Below are 27861 nucleotides of genomic sequence, written 5' to 3'. Positions count from 1 at the left end.
TAATTTTGATTTTATATTTTTTTATTGGTACATTTTGTGTGGGGGGAAGCCTGGCTTCCCTTGGCATCCATGAATACACACCATTGATTGGAGATTGGCTGCGCTTTAGAAGAGAGTGAGAAAAAGATGAGTGTGAGTCAAATGGGGAGAGAGAAAATGTGTGTGTGCGTTTGTGTGAGAGAGCAACAGGGAGAGAAAGAGGAGGAGATGTCTCTGTGATGGATAGATAGAAAGAGTTTGTGGTTAAAAAAATGTAAGGCCATGCCGGTGCGCAAACAGTTGGACATATCTCTCTTCAATTTATACCTCCTCTCAAAACACGGGTCCTTATTCTCCAATCATGGATTTCAAATAATTGAATTCGTGTTGGCATTAGCTGGAGGGAGTTTTCACAATTTTTAAATTCATGACACTGAGTGTGGAGAATCGGGACTCAACCTGTCCCATTTTCTGTTCTACTCCCACTGTCCAAAACCAATGTTTTTCTAACTCATCTACCCTCCTCACCCCTCCCCTTCCCTGCCCTCCCTGCCCAGGTACTCTCTATCACCCTCCGTATCCTCCTCATCCTCCTCCCTCCCTTCCTCCCCTCCTTCCTAGTGAGCCAGTGCCCAGGGGCCTCCCTGGGGGCAACACACCTGTGGCCCATGAGGGCCCCAGTTCCCCCTGCCGCCACGTCCAGGCAGAGAGGGTAGGGCATGAAAAAATGGGCTGCCAAAGAGTCATATGTCAAACCCAGGAATGCCTCTCTGCTCTGCCTCTCATTCTCTCTTTCCTTTTCTTCAAGATCTCTCTCTCAACTGAGAAATAACATACAATACATCATCTGCTTAATGGTTTTATTCTGTTTTTACTTACATTTCATTAGACACCTATATATTTTGGAGGCCACTAAGTGTGTACTAGGCACTGACTGGTTGCAAGGCACTTGTCATCAGAAAGGCATAGGCCAGGGGATGCTAACCATGAAGTTCAGGCTGATACTGTATATACTCCCCACAGAGGGTTTTAAATTCCATTCCATCTTATGGATATGAAACCATATAAACAGTAGCCACAAGTTAGTGGCAAGTGCTGCACATAGATTAGATGAACTATCCTCCCTTAGTGATACGAGCAAGTAGATTCCAAAAGGAGAGAATTTAAAGGAATGGAATCTTTCACTATCACTCTTATCTTCTAAAACATGCAGGAATTCCTCGCTCCCGGACAGCAATTACTCACACCAGCTTGTGTAGGCCTAAGTTTCAAGGCTTCCGTGCATGCAGGAGCATGTGTGTGAATGTCTGTGTGGGTGCCTCTGTAAATGTGTGCTAGTTTATTAAGGAAAATTCCACCAATCATCATACCCGCTGTATTTCTGTATTTTGACATATCTTAACTTGATTGCTGACATGCAAAGCATTTTGGGACAATATCAACAATGGACTAATGAAACAAATACCAAAATAGATATTGGGTGGAGTCTTCCTTTAAGGTTTTGTGTGTGCATGTGTGTGTTTCAACCATATAAGAATGTGTAAATGCTTGTTTATGCTATTCAAACCTTGTTTATGTGAGTGATCAACTCCAAAAGTCCACATTGTTAGACTATAATATTATGGAAGTAAAATACTCAGGAGACAGTACCCGATAAAGTTTGACAGTATTCAACAAACATGTATGATTCTATATAAATCATTATACCCACTGATAATCCCATAATCGAATATGTACATACACATAAGATTAGAATTGCCCTGATATAGGGTGGTTTAGGAAAGTCCCCGTATGTAGAGCCTTAAGGTAGACGCCAGTAGACGTTAACACAAGACAGCTATTTCAACTTACTCTCTCCAAATATTCGAGGTGTGGTCTGTACCTAGTGAACCATTAACTACTTTCAAGCTGTTTTTTTACACTGCTCTGGTGAGTATTTATTATGGCAAATAAACTAAGGTAGGGATGGCACAAAACTGCCTCAATTATATGGCTCTTTTTTTACCCTGCACTCAGGTTGTGTGGTTACCATCAAGACATGGGTCAAATACATGTATCACAAACATTCAAATACCTGAGGTGTGCTTGATTCAGCTTCACCCACATGCCTGAGGTGCAGAGTTTGCACTTTTTGGGACTATTCCAATGGTTTTATTATAAGCGAAATGAAGCACACCGCATTTGCCACATGTATTTGACTCATCCGAACACTCTAAACGACTTTTCTTCTCTGGTCGTACTTCCTCCCTATCCCCCTTCTTACATTGAACCCGCTCTCTGAAATAATAAAAATATCATTGATGAAGATAAGAAGCTATTTTCAGGCAGAGCATTTGGACATATTACAGCCCTATATCCCTTCAGCCTTACACCACCCTTGCTGTAGAAACCTAGCTACCAACCATACCAATGCCCAGACTGCCTGGCAACAAGCTACCATCCCCAAACTGTGGGGCTTTACCTTTTTTGCCAGAGATTTACCGGCATTCACACGAGGCAGAGGAACAAAGAGACTATCTGTCAGACAGACAGAGAGGCCCATGCAGAGACAGACAAATAGAGAGAGATAGTTGGCTCAGTGTACTGGAGATGTGCTGTTCTCTTGAAACAGAAGCAAGGTTCCAGTTGGGAAGGTGAGTAATAGTCTCTTGGCACACTGGTTCTTTTCTTAAGGTAGCCCCACAGAAGGGTAGCTAGTTAAACACACCAGGCAGGAGCAAATGATGCAGGATCACTTGATCACTCTTGATAACTCTGGGTCACTCAGGATCTCTAAAGGAGAGGTTGGTGATCTGGGATCAGCCCATGGATCTCCTGGATCAATAATACATGCAGGACTGGAGTCGAAAGAGAGCTGCAGAGAAAGGGAGCTGCATGGGGATGGCCTGTATCGCTGGCACAGGAGCTTGAGTTTTTTCAGGAATAGGTCTGCTAAGGACACGTCTTTAATGTTGTGTATATACATTGTGTGTGTGTGTCCATGTGTGTGCATGAGTGCGTGTGTGTGCATGTGTGTCTGTCTAGGAGATATCTCGGAAACATGGTTTGGAAAGACGGAGGGATGACTATACTGTTGGCATGGTAATATAAAGAGGGCAGGGAATGTGCAGGAGCAAAGGTTGAGGTGGATCCGATTAAGAGGCTTGCTCCACAGTGATTCCAGTAGCAGAAGGTATGGGAGCTTTCACCTCCACCGGGCTCTCCTGCTCCTCCTCTTCGTCATCCTCCTCTTCCTCCTCTCCAATATCATCATCATGCTCCGGGACAGCGAGCCCCGCCGGACGATCAGTGGTCAGGTGACACTCCAGGCCCCCTGCTTCTCCATTGAAGGTCAGCTTGGCCTCTACGCTCCCAGTGCTAGAGGGACTAGCCAGCTCCTCTCCTCCCTCCACACCCAGCACTTCCTGGGAATGCACCTCGGCCAGGGGCAGATCCCCATCCATGCTTCCCAGGGGAGGGATATCCACGTGGGCATGCCCGCTAGGCAAGCCTCCGGGCTGGGTTGATTCCTCCCCTTCACCACGCATCTTCTTCACATTGAACGTCATTGGCGACACCTTGAATGAGGAACTCTTGGAGGCAGGGCTCTTTGGGTGGTTTGGTGTGAAGCTCTTCTTGATCTTCTCGCGGCTCGCTGTCGGCACAATCTTGGTGCTGATCTTGCTCATCTTTTTCTCAATGCTCTGGCGTGAGAAAGCCTTCTTCAGGCTGTCCACCTTCTTCAGACTGGAGCGCTTCAGCCGGTCTGCTCTGGATCTCTCTACGGAGGGCCGGGTTGCTCCCAGACCCAGCGTTGCCTCTTCCTCCAGGGCTTCGTCTTCCTCGTGGTGACCCCCAGCATCATCGTCAGAGGAGGACAAGCTGATGGTATGGAGACCCTCCTCCTGGGAGCGGTTGGCGTCTGTGCCGGCGACGGACGGGGCAGGCGCCGCAGGGGCGTTGTCCTCCAGCTGGCTGGCCTGGGGGGTCTTGGGGGAGTCCTTGAGGAACACGCTGGAGGGGATCTCATTGTCTTCCTGAAATACAGATGGGAGAGTGTTAGGATTAGGAAGGTGGTCATATGAAGAATGGGATGATCACTTGAACCACTTGAACACAAAACCATGCACACTATAATTGTTTTTGATTGTCAAACATAAGTATCAGCATTAAAACATATGTACACACTATATATATATATATATATATATATATATATATATATATATATATATATATATATATATCAATAGCATCTATAATTTAGTTTAATTTACATAAATCAATGCAATAATGAGCAGTATACAGTACATCTCCAACCTTCTTCCAGAACAAATAGTTCCTACGTAATCGCAACTTTTGAAAAATTACATGTATGCCATTTTTATGCTGCTATTTTTAAATTAAACTCTCATGGGAATATTTCTAACCACACATGCACATAATCCACGCAAACATTGAATTCATTTCACCGTACATCATTTGCCACTGTTTACCTTGGCAGCCATTAACGGATGTCAAGGTTCAAGTGTGTAACAGTTTTGGACATGTTGTGCACATCTTTTTTCAGTAAGAGCTGACCCTGGAAGAAACCAGTCTCCACATGTTTCTTTTCTCTACTCCTGCAGACATCTGAGGAATTCCTACCTGTTTCTCTGCATGAGTCTCCCCCTCCCTCCTCTATACCTTCACTCTCTCCAGCCATTACATTTTCTTTATTGCTATGTTGAGAAAAAGGGAGTGTTAAAAAGAGAGGGTAGTCGAATCTCCTGAGGTATCTAAATTACTCTCTCGTCATCTTACCTCCTTCTTCCTCCCCTCATTCTATGCGCCTCCATCTCCCTATTTTTCTCTCTCCTTTTCTCTCTCTATACCTTTATACACACACAAACACACACACGCACACACACACCTCCTCCACATATATTATAAGCAGCTACAGTCTATACCAAAATGACAGTTGGTGGTTTGTCATCTGACAGCTTCCAGAGCATTAGGTACTCAAAAGTACCAGTTACAGGTACCAGCCACACCCATTGATAAATGTCAATGCTGATGTGAAAGTGGGTAAAGGGTTAAGGTTTGGAATGCGGTTAAAACAGAAAATAAATAGAAATAAAAAGAAGTGCCTAGCACTGGGATTGCACCCATGAGCTTCAAAACCATAGCCCACAGTTTAAACCCTGCGTCCATCCCATCTACAATGCCCTAGCAAGCCTACTAGACACTAATAGACGCTCGCTTTGCCCCTAGTGAACAGTATTGAATTGCATGCATGCACAAGACATCTCCCAATGTCTTTGGGATCTGGACAAACGTCTAACACTGTAGTTGATCTGGTGGGACCTGGCTGCTTTTTGTTTGCATGCATCTATTGCTTCACAAGTTCACTCAGGGCTCAAGATATGCCAATGTAACTAAAACTTCTACGAAAATCATGTAATTATGTCAAAAGTGGATTTACGCAAAAGTTTGAGTAAGTCAGGATTCAGTAAATGACCCAGAGTGGAAAGTAAGCGTGTGTGGTGTGTGTGTAAAGTGGTTATATTGGAAAGCCCCGAACTATCTTTGAGAAATTAATCTCCTTTGTATTTACTGTGTGTGTGTGTGTGTGTGTGTGTGTTTCCGCTTAAACGCACGCATGCGCATGTGTCATTTATTACACAGCATGGAAGAATGCTGGAAGCTATAGGAAGGATGCCACACATTGCTTTTCTGACCATGTGATTTGTCAATAGGTTGTCCTTAGTGTCTGGTTTGGGACCAACCAGAAAGACAGGAACAGCCCTCCCCCATCAATCCCTCACTAACTCACCACCAATTGCACGCCCTTTCAGAAAAGAACATTATCCTTGACAGACTAAAGGTGCCTTAAAGAGGGGCCTCTCTTTTTTTATTGAGGTGGTGACTGTGACACATTGATGTATTGTTTAAGTCTGTTGAATTACATAAAACACAAGTATGTTAATGTACCATGTTACTTTGAAGACAAAATAACCTGGGTCATGTTCATTAGGACATGCAACTTAAAATGCTTTAAATTGCTGTGCAAATAAAAAAATTAAATGAGTGTTTCTTATTGGACAAGTCCAGGTATTCACTTGCTGTTTCAGTTTGTTCACTTCCATTTGGTGCCTAATGAAAGTCTATGGAAAGAAACATTGCTTGAAATCCATTAAATCCATTGTGAAGCATACAGGAACATCGGTGAGCTGGATTTTTTGTCAAACATTGATATTTCTCCTCTTTGCACCTGGGTGACCACCAAGTCTAGGTCCAAAAGGCTCCTTAACAGCTTCTACCCCCAAGCCGTAAGACTGCTGAACAATTAATCAAATGGCCACCCGGACTATTTACATTGACGCAAAGTAAACAACCAATAATCATACATCACCAGCCTTAACTAAATATATGCAATGCCACTTCACCGTGAAATACCATATTAACCTGCAGATACCAGATACCCAGGACCTTATCTGAGCCTGCGTGATTCACAGCTCAGGTGGAATTAGGCGGATTCCAAGCGTGTGCAGCTTCTAGTGACAGTGGAGGTAAATCTGTCATCAGTGTTCTGTTCTTTTGAGTTCCTCAGGATTGATCCCAAAGCCTTTTATTTAGAGGCTCCGGCTTTAAGGCAGTGCCTCTAAATGCTTCGCGGATTCAGTTTTACTAATTTCTACATCATATGGATAGACCCATTTTATCAAAGCCTCCATTGACATGGTAATCAATATGACTGTTTATGTTGAACTCTGGTTTAAGGCAATGATTCTCACATGCACTAATGTGTATTTAATATGGATTAGGTAAATCAAGACATGCAACTTAAAATGCACAATAACCGTATCCAAAATGTATTTATTGCACAGAAGAACAGCTGACCAATAGCATAGGTCAACTTTTGTACTATAACGGATAGTAAATTGACATAGGCTAGTGCTTTTGCTTTTCGTTAGGCCTACTCATCTTGTTGGCTGACCAGAAGTAGGCTAAATGTGGACAGTTCTTCAATATGCGCCTCGGAATTCGATGAGAGGGACGAGTGCAGTTGCACCCCCCATGTGTCTGTCTTTATTCACTAATTTTGTATACATTTTTTATTTAACCTTTATTTAACTAGGCAAGTCAGTTAAGAACAAATTCTTATTTTCAATGACGACCTACACCGGCCAAATCCGGACGATGCTGGGCCAATTGTGCGCCGCCCTATGAGACTCCGAATCACGGCCGGGTTGTGATACAGCCTGGATTTGTAGCCTACTTCTTAGCTGAAATTCCTGTGAGATGGACCCAATCATGTGACGAGCATTAGCTACATCTGACAGAGCCATGTGAGTGAGAGGTGCTTCGGAGCAGTGCAGCTGGGAGAAGGGAACTATAATTATTATATTCAGCCCAAGGGCACAACAGCCACATTGACCACAAAAGGCATGGCATTTTTTTAAGGGGCATTACGGTCACACAAGGGAGATGCCACTGCAAATTTCAAGGCTTGGTGAGAATATTATCAAGTGCTTGTCAAATTGTGAATGAGAGACTGATGAAATGTGTGCAGCTTTAAACTTTTTTCAAATCATCATTAGAGTCACATCATACAGCCTTAGAATGTAATCTAATCAAATACATAGCCCAACATTCTTATCCTAAATAAAGTTGCATAAATAACTCTAAATTAAGTATACACAATGCCTTAGGAAAGTATTCAGACCCTTGACTTTTTCCACATTGTGACCCGTTTCAGGAAACTAGGCGTATGTCGCAGGTCACTACTTCACAGGAGAGCCGTTTGAATGTAAACTTTATTTTATTATCAAAATGCTTCTTTTTTTTTACAGAAATTCCTTCTCGAACATGTGAACGTTCAACGTTCAATAATAACAAACTTGTATACCATCTGTAAATACAAATACATTTCTTAAATTAGCCTAGTATGTTTAGCCACAGAAAAAGCGGCATCCTTCCCACGAGCCATGATTGGCTGAGATAATGAGTGGGCTGGACATGCCGAATTAGTTTGGATTGGTTTGCCATATAACCTTCTTCTGTCTATTTGACCGGGTCTGTATGTCTAGGTAATCCTGTCTAACATGTTTTTTTATGTATCGTCTATTGCTCTCCACTTTCTGGGGGACGGAGTTTTGAAATCAGTGGAATTAGAGTATGATAGCTAAGGGGATGGAGAAAACACCTGTCTCGGGATTACATCTTCAAACTAAGGGCAACCGTGGCATCTGTGGCAGAGGGAGAAGCGTGCATCCATGTATATGAGCAAGATTGTCAGGCTAGCTACATTTTCAGATATTACACGTTTCTAATTTTGTCAAAGTCATTTTAATTTCAAGTTAAAGTGTACTGTTAGCTAGCTAGCTAACATTAGCTGTCTGGCTCCCTAGCTAACCTTACGTGTATGATCTGTGTAGTAATATTATTCGTATCTCAGAGCCATTTGCTTTGCTAGGTATAGCCTAATATTAGCTGGCTAACATTGAACCTGGTTGGTTAGGTACCTGCAGATTCATGCAGGGTAGTAAAGTCACTAGTTGGGATTATGGTTCATTGTTTAGCTATCTAGCTAATTACATGTCTTAACAAAAGACTCCACTATGCAAATAACCATTTCAATAGAATGTTCATGATGTCACTGCAACAACTGTTGATAGACGTAGCTGATAAATTCACTCTGGCTATCTAGTCTGATTTCAGAGAACTCTTGTCTGAGTGTGCCAGAACTCAGAATAACTGACAAATTTACAAACGCTTAACACCTGTTGAATATGGCCGGTGTCACAGTGAACGTTGGCAAAAAAAGCATAACTAAATTGTTGCCAACAGCATAGTTGCAGTCACCAATGTTCAAGATAACATAAAAACAGCCTAACCAGCTCTGCTAGGGTGAGTAAAATGGTCAGTGAGCTGTTGTCTTCTTTTTGTCTGGAAGTAGCTAGCAAGCTAGCCAATGTTAGCCAGTTAGCTTTGGTGCTTGACTGCTGTTGTTAGGACAGATTTCTCGGATCAACCCTGCTCCTCAGCCTCACATGTGAATCCTTAAAGAGATGGGTGGGGCTAAAGCTTAAGAGGATGTGAATGATGCTGAATGGGTGTAGTCAAAGAGGAGCCCTCCAATAGGTGTAAACAAATATATATATAATAAAAGAGGTGTACCAAAACATTCAAAGGCCATTTTCTCAAATGTGAGGTGAAAGTTTATCAACTTTCAAAGCAGAATTACTTTCCCATTGTTCTTCAACTATGGTGTGGTGGTATAACATTTTATAGCTCTGAGTTTCTACTTTTATCCAATATAAAAAAAAAACAATTTAAATTGTTATTACATAGGACCGAATTGAGCCGGTAGGTCACATATAACATAGCCATATCAGGGCCTAAAATAAGGACAACTCAGAGTATGGTATACTGTTATTCTGAAGTAGACTACATTTTCTTCATATTATGTTTCTTTAGGTCTGTCTAAAATAAATAATGGATTTATTGTGATTGTATATATTATTACTTTTTTAAATGTAGATGTTACAAAGGTCTGCATCAGTGGCTTGTAGGTTATGCGTGGAAGCCAGGAGATGCTAAATATGTTTATGTTAATTCATGTCTCAATTACCGTGAGACCAGCAGTCATTTGCTTGACAATCACCGTCTGACAAAATTTCATGACTGCCACAGCCCTAGATAGCACCTCAGGGCACAGGTCTAGTTTCAACCAGAACTCACTGGGTTAACCTGTTCTCCCTCTTTCCTTCCTTCTTGTCAACCATCCACTCCCTTCCCTCCATTTCTCCTTCCTGCTGTTGATGAAAAGAAGCAACTGTCCCCATTTCAGCGCAGAGATGACAAACATATCGAGTGCCACACCCATACTTATCCTTCCAACTGTCGCTCCGAATTCAAAATTGTATTAACATGTTCAGTGGTGACCCGTCATTCAGGGCAGGTGGGCCTGTTTAGCATGTTACTTTGGCATTAATACATGTCACATGTCGTTTTGCAAACAATGTAAAACAAAAAATAGAGTTAATAGTTCCATGCAAACATGTTCTCTTTTTTGCTTTCTTGAGCAAGCCAGCTCCAAAATGCAGGTGTTTCAGTCTAGCTCAGGGCTTTCTGTGGTGGTGGGGCAGCCAGCTGAAAATTTAGAGCGTAGGGGTTGGTAATGTTCTCTAGTTGCGGCATGATTGGCTCAGTGCTCTGTCACTCATGGGGAGACTATGTCCTGCAACATCGTTGGGTAGAGCTTGAAAATGCAAGCCCCTTGGGTGCTGCCATAGATTTACATTAGAAGTGCCCATCCGAGAAGGCTCAATGTCACTGGCCACAGATAAAAGGATGTCAAATCACATTATATCTACCGTAGCTTTGATTGGACTGATCATGTCCACATACCTTCCAAATCTTAGCTAGCAAGCTAGCAGTCATCATCATGAATCAAGTCGACAATCTACTGGCAAATCCTTTTCAATACTTGTCAAAATAAGAAAAAATCACAAAATCAACAATGAGCCTGCTATTCAGTGGAGTCACTATGTTGTCCATGTCTGGGTTTAAGGGTCTGTTTTCCAAGCTTAAAAGGATAAACATTCAACATGAAGGGACAGAAAAGGTTGAATACATTACCTATGCTGTCAATCCAGCATGACTTCTGCTGTGTTCAAAACAACTGGTAACTTGGAACTGGGAAATCTCAGACTACAGTGAGTTCAAGACGACTGGGAACACGAAAAAAACAGAGCTCTGACTGGGAAAATACATTTTGAACGGTCATCCAACTCGGAATTCCAAGTCGGGAACTCGGACCACCTTCTAGAGCTCTGACATGAAGATCACTGATGTCCTGATTCAACCTGGTTTATGTTCAGTGTTCACAGTTGTCTTGAAAATACCATGAATCCAGAGAATACCAGACCTTGATGACAAAGTTTGATGACAACATTTGCCCATGAAGGATTGCCGTGCCTCCTTGCTGTTCAAGTCACCACAGCACAAGGGGAGTCCAAAAATAGCTTGAATGATGCTGATGCAATATGTCAGGGAGAGATGTATACTGTAGCTAAGAAAGTAATTCTAAGTGTATGTTGTGTAGTAAGCTGTTAGTATCCCAGGTGTAATTTGGTCCCTTTCCCCCACCTAACTGATTCTGCTGTTCTGACTTGGTGATGCACATGTAGCCAATAGCCTGTTTTAGAGAAATGTCTTCATTTAATTTTCTAAGCGCTTTCATTGTTTGCTTATATGCCCCCTTTATTTATCCTATGGTTCTGACTTGGTGTACAGGGAGAATACTGTAAGAACGGCCCATGTTCTGAATTCTGTCAATGTACACTGAGATGCAGTGCCTTTAGACAGCTGCGCCACTCAGGAGCCCTACAATAACTGTGTGTGTGTGTCATTTACATTTTCTTTAAAAAACATGTATTGAACCTTTATGTAACTAGGCAAGTCAGTTTAAGAACAAATGTATATTTACAATGACAGCCTACACGATCATTGACATGATTTTTCTTCACTAATCTAAACGTAATTGTTCCAACCCTGATGCAACAAACCTGATTATATTAACTAAACTTTGTTTGAGCAGAGCTGGATAAAACGCCTGTACACCCAGTACACTGCAGCTCTTCAGAAAGGTCCCCTGATATAGACAGACTAGCTACTCTGAGTTGATGAAGGGGGCAATGTAAGCCAATCCTGCATACTCTTTATGTTCTTTAGAAGAAGTATGGGTGTGGCACGATATTGTCATCACTGGTTTGATGAGATCAGCAAGGAGTCTGGCAACAACAAGCCACTTCCGTCTACGTTCCCTTTTGATACAGTGACACAACAACAGCAAAAATATTTGGGATCTTAAGTCAATCAAGAGGCACACTTAAAGTACTGTCTTTCCTCTATTGAGTGTGTGTGTGGGTGTGTGCCTGTGCATATGTCTGTGTATGCTTGTGTGTATTCTCGGGATTGCATTATCCGTCTAGCTCAACTAGCCTACCGGTATATTAACTGTCCTATCTCTAGGGTAATACATTAGCTTAACATTTCCCTTACCCAGATTTCATAGCCTACATTTAAAACAAAGCCCTGTCTCTACAACATCAAACCACATGAAAACAAGCCATGAAACGAGGGTCTATCTATCCTGAATGCATTTTGAAGGGGCTGCCAAATGACACCCTATTCCATATTTAGTCAGGTGTGTACAGGGAATATAACCCTATAGGGAACAGGGTGCCATTTGGGCCTCATACATTGACTTCATGTGGTCTCTATGGAGAACAGGTGTATTTTCTGAGCCAAAAATCTACTAGGAGGTTGATGCCTATGGGGCAGCGGTTGGCACAGGGGGGTTGGCACAATGAGTCAGGTGCCAACTGGGGACTTTGTCAACGAGAGGGCACCACGTCGCATCACTTACTTAACACACACACACACATACACAATATTTCAGGAGAGAGGCATGGGAGGTGCTCAAAGGAAGGAGAAAGAAGACAACAGAGAAACTAAGACAAACTAAGTCTGAGTCTTCAGAGACACTTGGTTGATTGCCCTGTTATTGTGTGGTTTGAATGGATTGAGAGGAAGAAGGCTCAATGCACATTCAAATAAAAGTATTAACGCATCCCCTAAAGGGATGGACTCGACACACAACTTGGGCACAAACCAAAAGTCATTAACTCATTTCGAACGCACTTCTCTTCTCTTCTCACTGTCTGTCTCTCTGTATTTATGTCACTCTCTTTTTTCTTCACCTTTTTACCCTTCCTCCATCTCAGTCCCTTCATTTCCACTTTATCTACACAGCCACCTCCTCCCCCTCCCGACATTAGTGTCATCACATCCCCTTGTCCTGGGAAAATAACAAACCTGGAGCCTCTTCCCTGAGCCTCTATCCATGGAAATTTGACTTCATCTGCATGTGCTTTGATTAGCCTGCCACAAAGCATTGTAGGATTCCACTGGGTAAAGCCCAGTGTTATGTAACATTTATTCCCCCCGTGTCACCAGGGCCGTAGGAAGGAAGGAAATGGGTTTCTGTCGTTTGGCGTTTGGAGAGATCAGCCATGTGATTGGTTGTTACCTTAGTACAACATACAGTACATGACCAGGGGAAAAGGGAAACAGGTTAACACACATGGGCACACACACTGGCAAAACAATGAACAAGGGATACACACACATATCAGTACATGCAAGCAAGCACGCACACACACACAAAGACACAAAGACACACAGACACACACACTTGCAAAATGCCTACCCATTAAGTGACCACACAGGATGGCACAACAAGTTTCAGGGCATCTTCCCCACCCCTACCGAATGGGACAAAAAAAAAGGCATGACTGAGCTTATGCAATTACAAAAATACAATGCCCAATTCAACTCCAACCTCAAGCTGCTAACGTGGTAACCAACTCAATGCCGGTGCATAGAGTGGCATCAAAGCATCCTGTTGACATGCCAAGCTATGGGATGCCTATGCTAATCTTGTTAGCCATTTTGCACGTTGAACTTGTTCTGCTCTTAGCATTGTTTCAGGACAATGGCGTGGGCGTATATCATGGCCATTGTGTCGATAAGCAGCTATGGAGATAATACACTTTTTTTTGTCAGAGTAGTTCTTGATTGTTGCATTGTTTACTTGGACTTTACTTGGAAACGTCTATGTGAGGTCAAATGTCAAATTGAAGCAGAGAACTCCAAGAATTGTCTCGAGCCCTAGTTGGTTGGAATAAAAAACAGTAAAAGTGGGCTATTGTTTTTGCTCTCCTCAGCCCCTAACATTTGGACCTTGAGACTTTGTCCTGAGAGTGTGGATGAATGGCTGCCTGTGCCACGATTCAAATGTCAAAGAGAAGCAAGATAACTCACATGAATCCCATCTGGATTGGGGCCACTGAAAAATGACAATGGTTTTCTCTTTCCTAACTCTATGGCTTGGTTTGATCCCTCGCTGGTCTCCCCCAGTCACCTCTTCTCCACCAATTAGATTCTGTGATCCCTTTTAGAAAAGTCACCACCTGCATGTGGAACGTAACCAAATTGCTTGCCGTGTGTGTGCGTAAGAGTCATGACACACACACTTCTGGGAGTTATGGGTCTATAGGGACTCTTTTCCTTTACCATTAATACAAAATAAAAATGTATATCTTGATATATTAACTAAACTGTTGAATTCTAGCCCTCACAGCATACAGATGGACTTAGCTTGGTCCAAAATAAAGTATTTTTAAAGTATTTATTGAATAATACAATAGCTTGGGCTCATTTCCATTACGTTTATACTGTCCCTTCGGTGATAATGTTTCAACAGAGAAGTGAAAGCACAACCAGAGATGGGCAGTATTTCTGTTGCATGTACTTGAAATATGTATTTCAATTACTTCTGAATATTTTGTAATTGGTATTACACTGGGCTGAACTACAGTCCAATGTATTTTGTAACAAGATAATTTCGAGAGCTGTAATTGGTATTTCAAAATACATATTTTTATAGACATTCACATTTTGTCGATCGCGATTGACTGGTCGATCTCCAAGGCATTCTTAGTCAATCGCCAAACATTTCTGTAAAAACCCAACACTAAAGCCTTGCGTTCTTATATTTCTAATTAGTCTCGTGCTGTTGGCATTAGGTGCACCCAATTCAGCTGTCCTGCATGCCGGGTAGAGGATGTGATCCCATTTTGAACCATTTCATGTGTTTGAAGGTACAAACTCTGCCATTATGACGTTTTTAGTTCTGTTTCAAAAAATGGGTGGTCTCAGGTTGCCTCTTCAATCAGAAAAGGTTGGTGACCACTCCTCTAAATACATGGCTCTGGTAATACCCAGTGGGCTTTGTAGTTCATTTTAGTGTATACATTTACATTTTTGTCAGTTAGCAGACAGATTGACTTGCTCAACAAAGGTAGCTAAACAACAACATATCATAGTCATAGCAAGTAAAATGTTTCTGTAACTGTTACTGAGTCTCACGGACGTCAAAGGAAGTGGACCGAAGCGCAGCGTGGTCAGCGTACATATTCCTTTTATTTAGAAATGACGCCGACAAACACAATAAACAATACAAAACAACTGCAAAGCTTACGTGCTATTTGCCACAAACAAAGTTAACTTCCCACAAAGAAAGGAGGGAAAAGGGCCACCTAAGTATGGTTCCCAATCACAGACAACGATAGACAGCTGTCCCTGATTGAGAACCATACCCAGCCAAAACATAGAAATACAAAATCATAGAAAAACAAAACAGAATGCCCACCCCACATCACAACCAAATAGAGAAATAAAATGGCTCTCTAAGGTCAGGGCGTGACAGTACCCCCCCTCTCCACGGGCCCCAGACTGGGGACCTTCGCCGCTGGCCCCAGACTGGGCACCCTCATTGCGGGCCCTGGACTTGAGGCCCTCACTGGGGGCTCCAGACTGAAGGCCGTCGCTGTGGGCTCCAGACTGGAGACCGTCGCTGGAAGTTCCAGACTGGAGACCGTCGCTGGAGGCTCCAGACTGGAGACCGTCGTTGGAGGCTCCGGACTGGAGACCTTCATTGGAGGCTACGTGCCATGACTCCTCACTGGAGGCTTCGTGCCATGGATCACCACTGGAGGCTTCTTACCATGGGTCACCACTGGAGGCTTCGTGCCATGGATCATCACTGGTGGCTTCGTGCCATGGATCATCACTGGAGGCTTCGTGCCATGGATCATCACTAGAGGCTTCTTGCCATGGATCATCACTGGAGGCTTCGTGCCATGGATCTTCACTGGAGGCTTCATGCCATGGATCATCACTGGCGGCTTCTTGCCATGGATCATCACTGGAGGCTTCAAGCCATGGATCATCGCTGGAGTGGAGAGACACACAGGAGGCCTGGCTCTGGAAGCTGCCACAGGACTCACCAGGCTGGGGATACATACAGAAGGCTTAGTTCTGCACGCAGGTACAGGAGACATACTGGAGGCTTTGTCCTTGGCCGAGGCACCAGATACAATGGGCCGTGGAGGCTCACTGGAGGCCTCCAGCTTAGAGCCTGCACAAGCCGACCTGGCTGGGTGGTTATCTTCACCCTGCAAATGCGGGGATGCTGGCACAGGATGCATTTGGGCTGTGCAGACGTACCGGAGACACAGTGCGCAGAGCCGGCGCAGGATATCCTGGGCCGAAGAGACGCACTGGAGACCAGGCGCGCTGAGCCGGCAGCATCCGTCCTGGCTGGATGCTCACCCTAGCCCGGCAGATGCGGGGAGCTGGGATGTAACGCACCGGGCTGTGAACGCGCACTGGAGACACCGTGCGCTCCACCGCGTAACACGGTGCCTGACCAGTACGACGCTCGCCACGATAAGCACAGGGAGTTGGCTCAGGTCTCCAACCTGACTTAGCCAAACTCCCCGTGTGCCCCCCCAACATTTTTTGGGTGGGGCTGCCTCTCGGGCTTCCTTGCTAGCCGTGTTCCCTCATAACACTGGACCCCTTTACCAGCTGGCTTCGCCTTCCTCTCTGCTTCTATCTGCTCCCACGGCAGGCGATCCTTTCCGGCCAGGATCTCCTCCCACGTCCATGATCTCTTGCAAATCAAAATGTCCTCCCACGTCCATTCCTCCTTACCACGCTGCTTGGTCCGTTTGTGGTGGGAAGTTCTCTCATGGCCGTCAAAGGAAGTGGACGAAAGCATAAAGTGGTGAGCGTACATATTCCTTTTATTTAGAAATGACGCAGACAAAAACAATAAACAATACAAAACAACAGTGAAGCTTACGGGCTATGTGCCACAAACAAAGTTAACTTCCCACAAAGAAAGGAGGGAAAAGGGCCACCTAAGTATGGTTCCCAATCAGAGACAACTATAGACAGCTGTCCCTGATTGAGAACCATACCTGGTCAAAACAATAGAAATACAAAATCATATAATACCAAAACATAGAATGCCCACCCCACATCACACCCTGACCTAACCAAATAGGGAAATAATACGGCTCTCTAAGGTCAGGGCGTGACACTGAGAATGTTTTTGCTGTTTGTGCTGGCTACTTGCACATTTATTTTTGTATTTTAAAATGCAAAATACATGTATTTTTATGAAATACATTACAAAATACATGCATTCTACAGTTTATTTTGATACATTGATCTTTATGGTATTTTGTAATTGTATTTTCTAATGATATTTTGTCATTTATGCACATCCCTGAGTGCAACAAAGTAACCTGGGGTTGTCAAACCACCTATGCACACAAGGAATCATTAACAGCCATTGGCAGTATGCACAATGTCTTAGGAGACTGAAACAGTGAGACGCCTATAGTTGTCAAACCTGAATTGGTGAAAGGCAAAAGAGCAGGACTCAGGGTAAAAATAACTAACACTCCTCAAGAAAAATACATTAAAGAAGCCTCTCGCTCTCTCACTCTCAATTTCAATTTCAATTTAAGGGGCTTTATTGGCATGGGAAACATATATTTACATTGCCAAAGCAAATGAAATAGATAAACTAAATTGTAATAAACAATAACAAAAATGAACAGTAAATACTTCATGTCAACCTTTCCTTGTGTTTTCATTTTGTCTAATTGTGTCACGACTTCCACCGAATCCATTTTTCATTTTCCATTTTTTGTTGTCTTGTTTTCATACACACCTGGTTCTCATTTCCCTCATTAAGTGTTGTGTATTTAACCCTCTGTTCCCCCCCATGTCTTTGTGTGGAATTGTTTGTTTGTCGTGCTTGTGCACATTGGTTACTGGTGCATGTCGGGTTTTGTACCCATGATGGTTATTTTTATGTTGTTGGTTTTGTACTAAACTGCTCCGGCTATTACCTAGTTCTAGCTCTCCTGCATCTGACTTCACTGGCACAAGTTACGCCTTCAGAAATTGCCTTCACATACCTCCTTCCCTTTTTCTATTCTGGGAACTTTTCTTTTTAGCTCTTTAACTCTGTCCACCTCTCTCTCTGTTGTCTTTTTTTCTCTTTAACTCTTTATTTTCCACCCCTCTCTCTCTCTCTCTCTCTCTCTCTCTCTCTCTCTCTCTCTCCTACCCTCATTCTTTTTTTGGACTCTTCTCTCACCGTAGCCTGTTCAAAAAGAGGGAGATTAACAGAGGAATGAACCACAAAGGGAAAATAAGAATGATAACAAAGGGAGGAGCCACAGGGTAAACAAACATATTTGTTCATTTAAGTCTGCAGGTCTATCTGGCTCCACAGACAGGGACAGACATATTAGGTGTCATGACAGAAACAGGATCATGTTCAATAGATTAGGGCACACATCATTTTTTAGATTTTGGGGGATTTTGCAACAGAAAATGAAAATGAGTGATAGTCCCTCCCTGTTTCAGTCTGTTTTCTTCCGTTTGGTGACTATGAACACAACACAGTGTTGGGATTCAAGGCCCACATTCATGTTGCGGAAGCTGTCACTGAACAAAACTCATCCATGCACATCGGGGGATAAGGAAACAAAAGGCTTTGTTGTTTGAGAGAGAGACAAAACCAAAATTATTGGAAGGAGAGGGTATTTGTACGTGAGCCCTGCCCACTGAAACATAACACCTTTGAGATGTGGGCACGCACACACACACGCAAGAACATAACACCTTTGAGATGTGGGCACGCACACACGCACGCAAGCACACAAACACACACACACACACACAATTCATGGATATACCCTCAAGACAGTTTTAGTTCTGTGCTTGGACCTGTGGAAATAGATTTGCTGTCTAACATAGACGCTGTAGAGTTGACTATGCATACTTTGAATAACACATGTACTAACGTCTACACTATATCATGTATCCAAATTAAGATGCTGGGGTGGGGTTCACACTGCTTTACTAAAATTCCATTGGTCAATACAGTAATGTAATACCGTAATATATGACATTTACAAAGCAGACACTTTTATCCAGTCCACATATTTTCGTATGTGACCCCAGTGGGAATCGAACCAACAACTGGTGTTGGTAGTGCCATTCGAACTGAGTCACTTACAGAACCACTACAATACATAAGTAGAATACAATACTGTAAAATACAATATATGATGATTACAATTGTCACACCCTGACCATAGTTTGCTTTGTATGTTTCTATGTTTTGTTTGGTCAGGGTGTGATCTGAGTGGGCATTCTATGTTGTTTGTCTGTTTCTGTGTTTGGCCTGATATGGTTCTCAATCAGAGGCAGGTGTTAGTCATTGTCTCTGATTGGGAACCATATTTAGGTAGCCTGTTTGGTGTTGGGTGTTGTGGGTGATTGTTCCTGTCTTTGTGTTTGTTACACCAGATAGGGCTGTTTTCGTTTTTTCACGGTTTCTTGTTTTTTGTATTTTGTTCTATTTTCATCTTTATTAAAGATGTATCACAATAACCATGCTGCGTTTTGGTCCACCTCTCCTTCAACAGAAGAATCCCGTTACAACAATACTGGTGGAAGATGTATGATTGCCATCCCAATGAGCGTACCACCCTCCTTCAGGGCATTGATGAGGCATGCAATGACATCATTCCAGATCTATCTCAAGCTTGGATTAACAATAACAAAAGGTTTTTTCCCCAGGTGGATGAACAATGAGGACATTTACTGCAAAGTTTGTGAACCTATGGCCAAAATGCAAAGTAGTGCCTGCTAAACATTGTTTCTTTAATTTGTTTCATTTGATTACAGTACACCTATAAATAAATTATAGATTATATCTGAAAAATACATTTGTTTTTGTGTCAATGATTGTGAAAGATGTCTTTAATGATCACACTCAACATGTTCAGCGCTGACACAAATGACTGATGATTGGCTGAAATAAATTGATCGTAAGAAGATTGAGGGAGCTGTTTTATTAGACATCAGTGCAGCTTTTGATGTCGTTGATACCAACATATTGCTGAACAAAATGTAGGCATTATGGATTTACATCCTCTGCCTTATTATGGATTGGGAGTTACCTATCTAATAGAACACAGGGGGGGTTTGTTAATGGAAGCCTCTCTCATGCAAATTCATTTGAGTGTGGTGTACCACAGGGCAGCCGGCTAGAGCCATTATTGTTTTTACAAATGACCCCCCACTAAGTCTGTGTGTCTATGTACACTGACAACTCAACAGTATACACGATGACTGCATCAGTAAAACAAATAACAGACACTTAACATAGAGCTCCAGTCAGTTTTAGAATGGGTAATTAGCAATAGGCTAAAAGCTACTAAAAGCTACATTTTTGGGACAAATCACTCGCTGAACGCTAAGCCTTGTTTAGATCTATTATTAAATAATGTGGCTATTGAGCAAGTTGAGGAGACTTGTTGTAATCATACTTTAGATAGTAAGCTTTCATGGTCAAAACATACAAACTCAATGGTTTCTAAAATGGGAAGAGGTATGTTCATGATAGGGCGTTGCTGTGGCTCTTGACATCTCAGTCGACCAGACAGGTCCTACAGGCCCTACTGTAGTTTTGTCGCACCTGGACTACTGCCTGGCTATGTGGTCAAAGAAGGACATAAGTAAGTTGGAAACTGTCAGTAACTCAAAGTTGAGGAGAGATTGACTGCATCACTACTTGTCTTTGTGCTAGGTGTTGATGTATTGAAGGTACCGAACTGTCTGTTCAAGCAGTTGGCACACAGTTCAGACATTCATCGGTACAACACAAGACACGCAGCCAGATGTTTCTTCACATTCCCCAGGTCCAGAACAGAGGCTGGAAAACGCACAGTATTAAATAGAGTCATTACTGCATGGAACTCTCTGCCACCCTAGGTAAGTCAAGCTAGCAATAAAACCAGTTTTTTTTTTTACTATTAAGGACTGTGAACACTGCCATTTTATATATTTTATAATTAATTTACACTGTACTATGTATTAGACCTAGACATTGTTTGTACGTACTGATATGTAGGCTATGTGTGATGTTTTAAATTGATGTATTTCAGTCCTTGACTAATAATGTTCTGCACTATATATTATGTCTTGTTTCATGTGGACCCCAGGAAGAGGAGCTGATGCTTTTGCAGCGGCTGATGGAGATCCTAATCCTACGTTCAAGAACACAAAGAATCAGGGCTACGATCAAGAACACAACGAAACAGAACACAAGGTTGACTAAGAAAATAATTACAGAACCTTACATTTAAGCTTTTAAAAAGCTTCTAAAGTTCATAATTTCTCATTTAAAATGTCTGACTTGATTTGCACTAATGAAAATGTATCAATCGCTATAAAAATATCAAATAATTATAGTCACATAACAATATATATATTTTTTATAATAATAATATTTTCCTGCTGTGTGAAACTGGCTCACAATAAGGTATGGGATTTGTACCTATCCAGTCACTTAAAGAGTTGTGCTTATTTCAAGGAAACAAGGAGGGAAGCGTGGATTTCTAAGTATTTGGAACATGGTCTTTAAAACCTCTTGGAACTACCGCTCCCGGATCCGGGAGAATTGTCATCAACTGACACTAATTAGCATAACGCAACGGACAAAAAATATTACTAGAAAATATTCATATTCATGAAATCACAAGTGAAATATAGCTTAGCCTTTTGTTAGTCACCCTGTCATCTCAGATTTTGAAATTATGCTTTACAGCCAAAGCAAGACAAGCATTTGTGTAAGTTTATCGATAGCCTAGCATAGCATTATGCCTAGCTAGCAGCAGGCAACCTGGTCACGAAAATCAGAAAAGCAATCAAATGAAATCGTTTACCTTTGATGAGCTTCGGATGTTTTCACTCACGAGACTCCCAGTTAGATAGCAAATGTTCCCCTTTTCCATAAAGATTATTTTTGTAGCCGAAATAGCTTCGTAAGTTCTTCACGTTTGGCTGAGAATTCGACCGGAAATTGCGGTCACGACAATGGTGAAAAATATTCCAAATTAGCTCCATAATATCGACAGAAACATGGCAAACGTTGTTATAATCAATCCTCAAGGTATTTTTCAAATATACATTCGATAATATATCAACCGGGACAGCTGTATTTTCAGTAAGACCGGGAGGAAAAATAGCTACCTCTTTCTATTACGGAAGAATTACTCTGAGAGCACTCAGCCGGCCACTTCCGCAATGTAGTCGTTTATGCTCATTCTTCAACATAAAGGCGGGAAACTATGTCAAAATGCTTTAGACACCTTGGGGAATACGTAGAAAAAGGAATCTGGTTGATATCCCATTCACTGCTCAATAGGGACACATCAGAAAGCAGAGCTTTCAAAACATGAGTCACTTCCTGATTGGATTTTTCTCAGGCTTTCGCCTGCAATATCAGTTCTGTTATCCTCACAGACAATATTTTTATAGTTTTCTATCCTAAGCTGTCAATTATATGCATATTCTAGCATCTTGTCCTGACAAAATAGCCCGTTTACTTTGGGAACATTATTATTAATTTTTTTGAAATAGTGCCCCCGAGTTGAATCAGGTGTAAAAAAATTGAAGAAAAAAAACTGTGTAAGGCAGCTAACTGGCCCTGCCTTATCCTGTATAAAGAACTTTGTTAAATAATCCCTAATACTGTGAAGATTGACGGTGGAGACATGAAGCAGTACGAACATTTAATAAACTACAAACATGAAACAGGACAGGAACAGCGTCTGGACAGGGGACAAAGTCACAACATCAATGCTGACACGGGGATGAAACAGAGGAAACAGACGGATAAAGTGGAGGCAATCAAATAATGATGGAGTTTAGGTGGGTCCAATGAGGCGCAGGTTCGCATAACGAAGGTGACAGGTGTGCGTAATGGTAGGCAGTCTGGCCACCTCGAGCGCTAGAGAGGGAGAGCGGGAGCAGGCGTGACAAATACAGGTGCTCACTCACTGCCACCAATGGTGACAAGCCTAGAGACCTTTGGTCATGAGTTGTGTGACAATGGCAGTAAAAAGTCTGTTAGCTAACAAAATAAAACTGAATTAATTAATGAATTAAAGCTGCCTACTGAACTTTTCAATTTGATGAGCTGCATGGTCAGAGTATAAGTATATGGTGCCAAAGTGTTTCCTTCTTACTTATAGAATGCAACGGTTCAAGTACAGTATGTTAGTTAAAATAGAAATGACTGTCACGTATACTCCCTCTCCGGCACACGAGGTCACCAGGGTGCTCATTATTATGCACACCTATCACCATCGCTACGCACACCAGCACCTCGTCGGACTGACCTGGGCTCCATCACCTGCCTGATTACCTTGCCTACATATGTAACTCCCTTTAGTTCTTTACCTAGGCGTTATTGTTTCCATTCCAGTGTTCATGTCTGTATGCTACCTGTGTTTCTTTTGTTCTATGTTAATTTATTTATTAAAGCTTCCCTGAACTTGCTTCCCGACTCCCAGGGTACACGTTACAGAATAACACCTCCCCAAAGGGAAGCATTAGGGAGTGTTTTTTAATAATTTTTTTTGTGTAGGTGACGTCTGATCCGGTTGTCGCTAACGGAGCAACCGGGAATGCCTCAGCTGGCTTGTCAGGCTTCCATGCCTCAGCCAGCACATCAGTATTACAAGACCCGGTTGGCCCGTCAAGCGTCCGTTGCCGAGTCTACCGAGGAAGCCTCAGCTAGCTCGACAGGCTTCCATGCCTCAGCTGGCTCGACAGGTTCCCGTGCCTCAGCAGAATTGATTTATTAAAGATTCCCTAAACTTGCTTCCCAACTCCCAGCGTACACGTCACAATGACAGATAAAATGTGAAAGATCAAAGATCCCACAACTTCAGCCATGCGTTCTCCAGCACGAATACACTGTAATACAAAATTGCTTGAGTCAAATGTGTTATAGAACGTCTTTCGACGAGGCTGTGTATTGTTTTAGTGATGCAGCATGTTTAGTTTGGATATGAAGTGTGTTTTCATTCAATGCATTTGGATTTAAATGTGTTTTGATAGTGTGTGTAATAGAAGGCCGTCACTATTGTTGTCACTCCATGCCTCTCAATGACTAAATGTCCCATAAACACTAATGAGCTCTCAGAGGACTTCCCTTCTCATACCACCTTGCCAATCCTACTACTTATCTTGAAAGTTGCACACATGCATGCACACACACGGACGCATGAACACAAACACACACAAACACACACACCCACATGCGCATGCATGCACACACAACAGATGCCTGCACACATGCAGGGACGCATGCACATGCACGCACACTCATGCAGAAACACACACACACACACAAATGTGAACTGCCCAGCAAAGTGTGTTGCATCCCACGATTGTGTCACTATCCCTGTTTCCCATTTTAATATAAATGAACGTTTACCCTCTTGCCAATCCAAGACCTTTCACCTCCCTTAAATCAACAACTTACTTTGTCACAAACAGAAACTAGCACATGACATTGAAATACTTCTCTTCCGTGGCTGGGAAGGGAAGAATATGGAGACAGGAAAAGCGCTGGAGCACAAACACAAACAAACAATGGGCCAAATTGCAGTAATTAAGGACTACAGTTTCCCCCGGCCTCGTTAAAGCTGGTTACGTAGAGAAAAGCAGCCGAGCGGCAGGGACCTGTCAGCCTATCCATGGCAGCGCTGGTCAGTGCTCCTTTGGCCCAGAGCGGTGGATATCTACTGAGCGCCCTTTGGAGCGGCATGGCGGCATTTCCACCTCGGGTGGCATGTACAGAGCAATGTGTGTTCTCAATTAATACGTGGAGAAATCCGTCAGTCAGAGGGGAGACATGTTCTAGGCCAGGAGCAAATAAGAGACAAAAGAGAGCTGAGGGGCGTGGTGTTAGAATTGAAATGCCTTATCGGTGAGTCGCGTTGTTTGTGACTCATAGCGTGTTCTTTGTATAGGTGTGTGACAGAATGGCATCCTCTGATGGTTTCTGAGAAAGGAGGAATAGCTGCACGTTCAAATGATAATGATAGGTGGTTTGTGGCGAGGCTGCTGATGGTTCAGGAACAGCCAGCGAGAGAGAAAGAGAGAGAGAGATTTACAAAGAGAGAGGACAACTGTAGAGAAACACAGAAATACACAGAAAGAACAACTATAGGAAATACCTGTGGATCATCAACTATAAATGCACAACCATTAGACTAGAGTCATGCAGTTTGAGCCAATGTGCAGTATTTGCACCTGTTGCTATTAAACAACAGCGGTAGTACCTGGGTAACCAGATAAGACCAGTTCCTAGGAGCTCTTAGGACTTTGTGTCAATATGGCTCACCCTTTTCCTAACTGAACACATATCGAGCCCTATCCAATCATTAGAGAATATACTGGCCACACAATGATTCAGTATATTTGGTATAATGGAGCTAGGACTGAGCAAAGAGTAAGGTTGGGAAACACTATCCAAATACTATTAAAATCACCTGATTGGCCTCCCGGGTGGCGCAGTGGTCTAGGGCACTGCATGGTAACGCTAGCTGTGCCACCAGAGACTCTGGGTTTGCGCCCAGGCTCTGTCGCAGCCGGCCGCGACCGGGAGGTCCGTGGGGCGACACACAATTGGCCTAGTGTCCTCCGGGTTAGGGAGGGCTTGGCCAGTAGGGATATCCTTGTCTCATCGCGCACCAGCGACTGCTGTGGCGGGCCGGGCGCAGTGCACGCTAACCAAGGTCGCCAGGTGCACGGTGTTTCCCCCGACACATTGGTGCACCTGGCTTCCGGGTTGGATGCGCGCTGTGTTAAGAAGCAGGGCGGCTTGGTTGGGTTGTGCTTCGGAGGACGCATGGCTTTCAACCTTCGTCTCTCCCGAGCCCGTACGGGAGTTGTAGCGATGAGACAAGATAGTAATTACTAGCAATTGAATACCACGAAATTGGGGAGAAAAGGGGGTAAAATAATAAAATAAAAAAATAGAAATCACCTGATCACACCTATCTTTTATGTGTTGGCTCAGCATGACACTAATAATGCTAAAGTTGTGGGTTCAATTCCTATACATGTTTATATTATACTATTATACATTTATTGTTATGTTATATATACAGCACCTCCAAAATTATTGGCACCCTTGATAAAGACGAACTTAAAAGATTGTATAAAATAAATACTGAGCTATATTGTATGCTCAGAAAATTGAGAAATTTCAATTTTATTATCACAATTACTAATAGAAATATATTTTGTGTAACAAGTAATACATTTTTTAACTTCAGAGGAGGACAAGCAAGACAAAGTCACTCAATGTAAATGCCTAAATCTAATTTATCTACATTTAAGATCATTATGCATAATGGGTGTTTGGTCTTGTCGACAGATCTAGAGTATTACCCTTTTTGAACCACACACACACACACACACACACACACACACACACACACACACACACACACACACACACACACACACACACACACACACACACACACACACACACACACACACACACACACACACACTCCCTCTCCCTGTCTCTCTCTCTCGCGCTCTCATATCCTATGGAGTTCTTCAAAACACCACTCCCTTTATACTGCAGTTACATTTTCCCACCATGAACTAGAGAACCTGAGGGGGGCAGATACTGTACACGTAATTCTAAAAGATCTTAAAACACACCTTTTTAGCTTAACTTTTCAGTGCTATTTAGTCATTCAGTTTTTATTGTTGTTCTTTTGTTTTTTATCCTGTTGTTTGTTGTGTTGTAAATATTAACATTTATTTTTTCATGGCGTTTTATGTTTTTTTCTTCTGTGAAGCAATGAAATGTGCTGTATTAAAGAAGAATATTTTGATTGGATGATCCTGCTTCTCCCTCTCACACACTTTCACACAGCTGCCAAGGCCCATTGCAGCTACACAGAACGCAAACATACAGAGTAGGCTGCACTCTTACATACCCTTGCATTAACTCCCAATGTGCACACTAGCTTTCACGCATGCACGGATACACACACACACACACACACACACACACGCTAACTTTCAACATTCTCACAAACCTTTCTGACATTCTGTTCTCCCGCTCACACAATTGACACATATGCACACAAACAAACAAATACTTTTAACACGCTTAACATTCTTTCCCCTTCTTTTTTCACAACTCCTACACAGATAATGAAAAGAATATCTCAATATTCTCTCACCCTCACACACTCACAACCCCCTTCTCCATTACGCACCCTTACACATTCCTCGCTTCTGCTTTTCCCTTATTCCCCTTACACAAAAGCTCATCCATCCAACCCATCCCTCCATCCGCCCCTCCATCCCTACCTGGAAGATGAGAACTTTGAAGTGGTTCCTCTTTAGCAGGTGTCCATGGTTGGCCTCCAGCCGCTTCACCTGTGACGCCTGCTTGTCCAGCCGCTCCCGCACCTCCTTCATGTGGGTGTTGACCTTGTGTGAGCGCTCTAGCAGCTTGTTCACGCTGTTGGATGTGCTGGTGTGGTTCTTGGAAAGGCGGGTCACGTCACCCTGGACCCCTCGTACGGCACCCTCCAGGTCGGCCTGACGCAACTCCATGCGCTGCTGGTTCTCCTGCACTGCCTCCAGCATGTTGACCAGCTTGTCGAGTAGAGCCACCACTGTGATGGCGCTCACCTGGTCCCTGGCAGTGGGACTGGTGGGACTTCCAGGTCCAAGGCTCCCAGGGGTTTTCAAGCCCAGCCTGGAGAGGGTGTTGGTGGGGGACGAGGGAGCTGGGCTCGGGCTGAAGCTGGACACCATGAGGTCCATGTTGTCTTGCTGTGCCTGGTACTGCTGGGGGTTGACCAAAATGCTGCTGCTGTTGCTGCTGCGCTCTGCGTGCGATGAGTCTTCTCCCATGGCCACAGGGTGGAGGGGTTAAATGTCCTCTTTTGAAGGGTTTAAGTAAGTTAGAGGGCTAGAAGTGGAGTGAAATGTGGACTGACTTGTTCTGAGATGTGAAGAGTCTCTGTCAGTTAGTTGACGGTGTTGTTGTTGTTGCTCCAGAGAAGGACTGAGAAGGGA

General features: G+C 43.1%; 1 protein-coding gene across 1 annotated transcript; it reads right to left on the bottom strand.

Moving 5' to 3' along the window:
- Positions 1–27861, bottom strand: cavin2 (caveolae associated protein 2). Its single transcript, XM_020453657.2, has 2 exons — positions 27145–27861; positions 1–3995 (listed from the first exon to the last, which is right to left on the bottom strand). The coding sequence occupies exons 1-2, from the start codon at positions 27694–27696 to the stop codon at positions 3114–3116; spliced, it is 1434 nt and encodes a 477-aa protein (XP_020309246.1). The 5' UTR covers positions 27697–27861; the 3' UTR covers positions 1–3113.

Source organism: Oncorhynchus kisutch, linkage group LG2 (assembly GCF_002021735.2).
Source record: "Oncorhynchus kisutch isolate 150728-3 linkage group LG2, Okis_V2, whole genome shotgun sequence".
NCBI classification, from domain to species: Eukaryota; Metazoa; Chordata; class Actinopteri; order Salmoniformes; family Salmonidae; genus Oncorhynchus; species Oncorhynchus kisutch.
The sequence above is the reverse complement of the archived record's forward strand: the minus strand, read 5'-3'. Positions and strand labels throughout refer to the sequence as shown.